We start from the raw sequence: 8,694 nt of genomic DNA, 5'->3' as shown, positions 1-8,694 counted from the left end.
AGAACCCTTTGGAAATCACCATTTTTATGTATTTAAAAAAAAAATATGGTCAGATCTTCAACAAACACAATCCGATTTAGCTAATAACTAGGGGGCGCAACGCACCAGCCACTTTGCGTCTCTGCCTCTCGCATTGCGAAGAGGGGGCTGAATGCATGCTATGGAGATGTGGTTGCTCCTCCGAAGCCCCCTCTTAAACGGTGATAGAATGAGCAACAGTTTATTTACCTCCTCTATGCTCGATCAGTTGGCCTGCTGCTGCTTGTGCCGTGCCGCGTAATCTGCATGTCGTGCAACGCTTCACACATTGAAAAGCCTCTAGAGCAGCTGTCGTCCTTGTCTTGTGGGACGTTAAAGTGTCTCCAAGAAAATTGTGTCTCGACCCAAGAGTTTTTTATTCTGATAGAGAGATGTACAAATTATTGTGCTCTTGTGCAGTACATGTTAAATACATTATTGAAATATTCACAGTGTAGGTAGGGAAGAGTCTGTGAACCCCTAGGCTGATGATTTCAAAAACAGCTGACTGGAGTTCACAAGCCTGGAGTCCAAGATAGGAGGTATGGTTTAGAGATACTTTGACCAACAGGAATAAGACTCGAACATTCTGAGTTTGGTATTCACCATAAAGAATCTACTGACGTGAACATGCCTCGCACAAACTCAAATCTGAGATGAACTACAGTAAAGAATTGTTGGTGTGCATAAAGCTACAAAGGGTTACAAAGTCATTTTTAAAGGTTTGAGATATCCATCAAATTGTGCATAAATGGAGATGATTTAGCACTGTGGCTGTCCTCCCAAGAAGAGGGTGCCCACCTAAATTGACTCAAAGAGAACAATACAGTATGCTCAGTGAGGTAAACCCTGGAGCACCAGCTAAAGGCTTGAAGGATTTACTGGAATGGGAGAACATCTCTGTTCACGAGTCTACCATAAACAAAAATAATAATAATTGGGGGTGGCACAGTGGGTAGCGCTGCTGCCTCGCAGTTAGGAGACACGGGCTTTCTTCCTGGGTCCTCCCTGCATGGAGTTTGCATGTTCTCCCCTTGTCTGCGTCGGTTTCCTCCTACAGTCTAAAGACATGCAGGTTAGGTGCATTGGTGATCCTAAATTATCCCAAGTGTGTGCTTGGGTGTGTGGGTGGCCTGGCGCCCTGCCCAGGGTTTGTTTCCTGGCTTGCGCCCTGTGTTGGCTGGGATTGGCTGCAGCAGAATCCCATGACCCAGTAGTTAGGATATAGCAGGTTGGGGAATGAATGGATGAATAATAATTGGACAGGCATGGCATCCTTGGCAGAACATTGAGATGCTGCTCTCCTAAAAAAAAAAAATACTGCATGCGTGATTTGCCATCTTCACACTCTGCACTGTCATTCGAAAAAACATTTTGTGGACCGATGAAGCTAAGGTTTGTTTTTCTTAGGTGTGGCCCACTCCAAGCACAACTTCAGTAGAGCTGTTCACACCAGACCTACCAAGAATATGGCTGAGCTGAAACAGATCTGTAAGGTGGAACGGCCCAGAGATCTTCCTGTACATTGTGCAGGCCCGATCTGCTGCTCCCAGAAGTGCTTGCTTTAAGGATTGACCACTTATTAATTCCAAAGGCTGGCTGACTTTTCTTTCTATATCAGATTGTGAATGTTGTGGGGTGTTCAATAAGAACATAAAAGATTATAATCGTGTGTTATTAACTTAAAAGATATTTGTCGATAACCCTGACTTAGATGAAGATCACATAAACCCCACTCATTCCAAAGAGTTCACATACTTATTCTTGTCACTGTAATGACTGATGATCCAAGGGAACCACCTTCGATTACCTTCAAATCTATATTACAAATATGCCAGGACTAAAGAAAGACTTCTATACTTTATCGTATTACATTTTTAGTTATTCCGGTGTGCATTCGAGAGGGGTTTGTTGTTTGTCATAATACAGGGCTACAGTCGGTCCATCCATTATCCAGCCCACTATATCCTAACATGGGGTCACAGGGGGTCTTGCTGGAGCCAATCGCAGCCAGCACAGGGCACAAGGCAGGAAACAAACCCCAGGCAGGGCGCTAGTCCACCGTAGGACACAAACACACCACACACTAGGGACATTTTAGGATCACCAGTGCACCTAACCTGCATGTCTTTGGACTGTGGGAGGAAACCCACGCAGACACGGGGAGAACATGCAAACTCCACGCAGGGAGGACCCGGGAAGCGAACCACCCAGGTCTCCTAACCGCGAGGAAGCCTTGCTCAACCACTGTGCTGCCCATGAAAGAGCAGATTGAAAATCTTTTTATTTCAAACCAACTGTACAAGACAGACACACATTCTGCACATCACTGGATAGAGGAAAGTTCAAAGTTAAAAAATTCAACTTCAAGAAGATCTGAGTGACTTCATTTTCATGCAAGATAAGATGGTGTCCGACCTCATTTCCACTTGGAGGTCTGGCGTTACCTGAACACCATTCCATGACGATGGATTCGAAGAGGTGGACAACAAGATCTTGCTCATCATCTATGGCCTTCCCTGGTCTCCAGACCTTACCACCTGTGATTTTTACCTATGGGGGTACATTAAAGAAAGTGTTTGTTCCACCTGTGCCCACTAATCTTCAAGATTTGCGACCTCAAATTGAGGAAGCTGTGAATTCAGTAACTTGGGGACCAATGGACTCGTGAGTGGCAAGAAACGGCCTATCGTTTTGATGTTTGTTACACTTCACGTGGTGCTCATGTTGAATGTATGCAATATTATGGACCATAGGACCAAACTTTGAACTTTCCACTATCCAGTGATGTGCAGAATGTGTTTGTCTTGTACAGTTGGTTTTAAATACATTTTTGTAATGTGCACGTTCATTTTGAATAGCCGTGTATTATTATTCTAATTCTGTCGGTTGCTCCCGATAGGGGTTGCCACAGCAGATGATCGTCTTCCATATCTGCGGGCGGCATGGTGGCGCAGTGGGTAGCACTGCTGCCTCGCAGTTAGGAGACCCGGGTTCACTTCCCAGGTCCTCCCTGCGTGGAGTTTGCATGTTCTCCCTGTGTCTGCATGGGTTTCCTCCCACAGTCCAAAGACATGCAGGTTAGGTGGATTGGTGATTCTAAATTGTCCCGTGTGTGCGTCCTGCGGTGGGCTGGCACCCTGCCCGGAGTTTGTTTCCTGCCTTGACCCTGTGTTGGCTAGGATTGTCTCCAGCAGACCCCTGTGACCCTGTAGTTAGGATAGATGGATTCAACTTCTGTAAAGAGTTAAATTTCTCCCTTAGTGCAAATAATGTTCTTTTATCTATGAGGCTGTCCCCTGGGTAAAGGTATCTAAATAATAACACTACAATAATATTCATCATAATAATCTAGTAGTAGTATTAAATTATGTCATTCAAAAGTGTAGAAATATTGGCCATAAAACCACTTGACATATCAATTAGATTCAGATATTTAAAATATTAACACTCAGTTTCAATGATAACATCTATTTTTTTATATAGAAAAATCAGATTTTCACGTACATTTCAGAAGGTAATAATTCTTCCGTACCTGCTTATGGATCGTCCCCGTCGAGCGTAGACAAGTCACAGACTTTGTCATAACTGTAAATTCTGGACCCCTTCATCAGTATGCGTCACCTCCCGGTGTTTCATGTCTTTGGTAAGACTCCTGGTTTCTCGGGGTTCCTTTCAGATTCCTTTCATCATTAAATTAGTGAACTGCAAGATGGCGGGCCAAACACAACAGTCCAATAATTAAGCAGACAAAAGCAACAGTGACCACAAACACTGGACGCATTGGCTCATTTATTTAAAAATAAAATCGGATAATATATAGGGTGCATTTACTCATTTCTTAACTTTTCAAAATAACCGTGTGTGTCTAACGCAGCCATATATGACAGACTTTTTTTAATGCTGACAGGTGGTTGTAGTGGTTAAAGCTTTGGACAACCCTGAGGTTGTGGGTTCAAATCCTTCTACTGACACTGTGTGACCAGCAGCAAGTCACTAACACCTGCGCATGCTCAGAATGCAAAAAAAAAAAAAAAAAGACTTGAGTGCAACCAGTTCTATTCCAGATATTGTACATTTCCCTGGGAAAAGGCAGGCAGGGTAGTGCAGTGGTTAAGGCTTTGGACTTCAAACTTTAAAGCTGTGGATGTTCAGATCCTACCACTGGCTCTGTGTGACCCTGAGCAAGTCGCTTCACCCACCTGTCCTCCAAACGGAAAAAAAAACAAATGTAACCGATTGTATCTAAAATATCTCTAAGTTACTTTGGATAAAAGTGTCACCCAAATTTAAATATACTGTAAAGGCATTCACCAAATAAGTTGCCTAAATTTGCTTTTTGGGGGGGGGGCAGCACCTTGTATGATCAGTCCGTTAAGAAGATTGTATCCAGTAATAATTATTCTAGTAAACCTTTTGTAAATCAAACACAAATGTTCCTAAATTCATTCGTTATCGCTGATGTAACAGAGAATCACAAAAACGAGTGTTCACAGGAGCATGCAGATAAAATGCTGCGGTAAATGAAATGGATTAACATTTTTAAATGACATGCGCAGTTTGACACGAGGATAGCAGGAAAAGTGAACGCTCAGCGCTGTGCAACGTCCAAAATAAACTTCACAGTCTATTAGCAATACATTTGTCAAAGATGTAAAACTGATCACTATAAATTTGGGGTCTTGTTCACAGAGCGGACAACAAAAGCCCTTACTACAAACCCTAAACTTAAGGTTCGTAGAGGTAAGGCCAGGTACACCAGGGTCCCTAATTTTAAAATTTTAGATTAGGTGCCTAATCTTAAAGTTGAGCCCTAGTGTATTATAATGGTGTCCACTTTTTGAACAATAAATTTGAACAGTAACACTGTTTAAAAATAATAATAATTATCTGATGACGGGATTGCCAAAACCAAATAAAATGTTAAAGTTAAAAAAGTGACACCCAAAGGAAAAAAAAAAAAAAGCTAACTTAATATTAGGAGTGTGGAAAAAGTCACGTTGACACAATAAAAACTTGCAGGTCAGCTGCCATCATTTCAAAAAACATCAGCGCTATTTACTTTAATCAATAGCCTGTAAAAAAAATATGAAAACCAGAACCCCCTCCTTAATTTTAAACGAGGTCAGTGTGCTCACGATTTGTCTTTTACGTTACGTCTGTCAGGTGGTCTTCCCGTTTGATTGTCCTTTATAGTAGACTGTCAGTCCGTTATTATTTATTTATCATAGTGGTTTGTATTTCTACTTACTATAGCATTAGTGAACGGATATGTTCCTGTACATGTATAAAATGAAAAAGCAAACGTTATCATTATTCTAAAACTTTGGAGACACAAAGTATCACATGCACAGCCGTCATCTGGTGCGATTCACTTGTCTGATCCTCCCATTACTGTACCGATGTCCAGTTGTCCATCTTTCTGATTACTTATCGTTATCCTTCCTAAACTTACTGTAATAGGTTTTCTTTCCCTGTGGTTATTTTGTCCATCGGTCTGCGCTGTCTAAATTAGCGCCCAAAAGTGTCAAACTCGGCTCTAAGGGGGCTGCAGGTTTTAGATTCAGCCGCCTTCTCCATTAGTAAACTGCTGCTAATTGAACAGATTAGATTGTCTTTAGTTATCTTTGATTAACGCCTCTTAATTTTTTTTTTTAATAATAAAATATCTAAACAGAAATGAAATGCAAAGTGAGCCAACAACATGGACAACTAAAACGAGCAAACTCAAAATCCAGCCAGTTTTTTAATTAAAAGCTATAGTTCTCCTTGCTAGTCAAACCAGTTATTCAATTGCATGGCTTGTTGTTGCTCATATTCTGCCAGATCAGACATTTTCTTATCTTTTTTTTTTTTTTTTCTGACGGCACCATCTAAAAGATTCAAAGGCCAAAACAGTTCGATATTTCCCAGACGTTCACCTGATAAACGCACAGATGCAAATCTAAGCAGGTTGGCCCGCTTTGCATACCATTATGGTTTGAATTCTGATTAAGGAAAAAACAATTAAGTCTTGAAAGGCAAGTCAGTTAAAATTAGTATCATAAAGGATTCATTTCATTATCAATAGTAATTGGCCAATAATTAACAGGGTTGGTGGAATGAAAATCTGCAGCCAGTGCAGCCCTCCACGATCGGAGCTGGACACCCCCTCTCCTTTACATTCTAAGCTAACGGCAGTCTCAATGTCGATTCAGATGACGCAAGACAAGCGGGGTTCGTCTTGCAGGTTCAGCCCAGTCAATCTGCAGTCTTGTAGTTTCTTTCAAATTTTTGATGACCAATTCTCTTGTGCTTACAGAGCCAAATCAATTGTTCTAAAAGGTCATACATAATGGATCTCCACCGCAACAAAATATTTTCCAACTGCCCGTTAAGAAAAACTGAGCCGAACTTTGAGTCCTGTCCGTTAATGCTTTATAGAAGACACCCAAGCGCTCACTTCTCAACCGATCGTTTTTACAACAGCACATTTTTCATATTCAGAAAAACAACAACATTAAATGGGAACAGGAGAGCATTTGTAAGGAACCAAAAAAATGTGATGCTTGTTGTCCAGTCAAAACGTGTCGCTCCTCAGTTCATTAGAAGCAGCTCGGTGGCCGATTCCACATCCCAGGACTTGGACGAGAGGGCAGCGATGACGGCGTTTCTGTCGAAGCCCATCCCGCAGAGCTTTTCGATGTCCTTAGTGTACTTGGGACTCGAGGGGGGTGCACCGGCGTACACGTGTGCCCAGAGGCGGGCCGTCTGCTTGAACATCTCCGGGTCCTGCTTCAGCTGATTAGCCACCACCGCATCCTGAGGGTCGTCCGGTTCCGCAGCCGCCAGCAGCGCTTGCAACGATAGCAACACCGTCCGGAGGGTCATGGCGGCTGCCCACTGATCCTTGAGAATATCCAAGCAAATCGCGCCGGTCACTGAGCTGATATTGGGATGCCAAATTTTAGTAATAAACCGAACTTTTGGAGGGCTGAACGGATACGGCTCGGGGATTTTGATTTCCAATTGGTACCTCCCTCCTTCGTATGGCGTGTCCGGAGGTCCTGCGATTTCTCCTCTCAGTTCGGTGAAATTTCCGTCCACGAGATCGACCTTGATTTGATTTCGGCTTATCTCCTCGCTCTTGAGGACTTCTTTAAATTCACGTTTAATTCGTTGCACTGCTATATTGGCCATTCTGGTCACTCCGACTCCTTTTCGACAGCTCCGCAGGGGATTCAAAAGCTCAATGTAACAGAAGCCCGGCTCTGCAAACTCCTCGGCTCACAATAACAGATACACCACTCGGTGGCGGCTTCAAACCTCGCTGTCCGCTTGGGACATTTGAGGAGATTCACATTTACCTAACGGTAATTCAGAAGAGCAGCAGACATTCGACAGCCTCTGTGTTGTTACGCTTTGTTCTTCAATCATCTTTCATGTTGCTATACCCATAATGCCGAGTTGTATATTTGCATAATTTATCATATAGAAATTCCCAGACTGTTTCTCTCACCGCTCCGTGCAGGTTTGCTCTCCAAATGCTCAAAGGACTCGCGTTATTTGGGTCAACGCGCCGCGTGATTGGCGGAAGAAGAAAAGCGACGCACTGCGCCATTCATTTACGACGGGAACTCGGGCGTCTTGTATCAAGCACACCAGATTTTTCATTTGGCACATTTTTTATCATCAATTTGAGACTATACATTTTTTTTTCCTGATATCTGCTTATTTTCCCCAAAGGACGCTGCAGTTCTCCTCTCAACTCAACCCCATGCCCGCACGTGTCGTGATTTACAAAACAGAGAAAGCGAGAGATGAAAGGCACTATATAAGATATGGATACTTGGATGTGAAAGGCACAATAGAAAATATAGATGTGATCGGCGCAATCTAAAAGATGGATGGATGTCAACGGTACTATACATCTCTTCTGTACCCCGTTCACATCTTTCTAAGAGACAGATGTAAAAGGCACTATATAATTGATAGATACAGTCTACAACATACAGGTTTATAGATAGACTTTAAAGGAATTATATTACATATGGGTGTGAAAAGCCACAGTGTGGCGTAGTCTTTAAAACTTTGGATTTCAAACCCTTAGGTGCCTTTCACTTTCCTGTGCTCCAGCTGGAACGAACAAAAGAAATTTAACAATTGTATCTCGAATGCTGCAAATCGCCTTGGATAAAAGGTGTCAGGCATGTAATAAATAACAAGATATGAAAAAAAAGATATCAAAGGTAGATATATATCTAGATGGACATATGTGTTTTGGCTCGCACTGGAATGTTTCTACTTGCATTAATTTTAATTCCGGATCGGCGCAATAACTACTGTACAAATTCCATCTTAAGTGCCACCCAAGACAGGAAGCACGAGTCCCTTCATTGGCTCCGGCGTTAATATTCGTCACGTGACCTGTGGGAGGGGCTGATCAAACGGGTACTCGTAGATAAAAGGTCTGAACCGGGAGAGTTACACTGCAACACCAAGCGGTGACAAGCTGGCGCCTGTCCAGTTATTTAAATAAAGTTTCCAACCCAACTTCCGGACTACTTTTCCCAGTTGTGTTTTGTTTACACAAAAAGTATTAATAGGGTACTGGAACACTTCCATAATTAAAAAACGGACATTCAATTGTGTTTATTGCTGTAAAGTTTTGATGTCGTTGATCATATAGTAAATGAA

General features: G+C 42.4%; 1 protein-coding gene across 1 annotated transcript; it reads right to left on the bottom strand.

Moving 5' to 3' along the window:
• Positions 1 to 3,780: 3,780 nt before the first annotated feature.
• On the bottom strand, positions 3,781 to 7,654 carry LOC120536749 (ubiquitin-conjugating enzyme E2 K-like). Its single transcript, XM_039765231.1, has one exon. The coding sequence runs from the start codon at positions 7,195 to 7,197 to the stop codon at positions 6,595 to 6,597; it is 603 nt and encodes a 200-aa protein (XP_039621165.1). The 5' UTR covers positions 7,198 to 7,654; the 3' UTR covers positions 3,781 to 6,594.
• Between the last annotated feature and the right edge of the window lie 1,040 nt (positions 7,655 to 8,694).

Source organism: Polypterus senegalus, chromosome 10, assembly GCF_016835505.1.
Source record: "Polypterus senegalus isolate Bchr_013 chromosome 10, ASM1683550v1, whole genome shotgun sequence".
NCBI classification, from domain to species: Eukaryota; Metazoa; Chordata; class Cladistia; order Polypteriformes; family Polypteridae; genus Polypterus; species Polypterus senegalus.
This window is presented reverse-complemented; position numbering and strand designations above follow the sequence as displayed.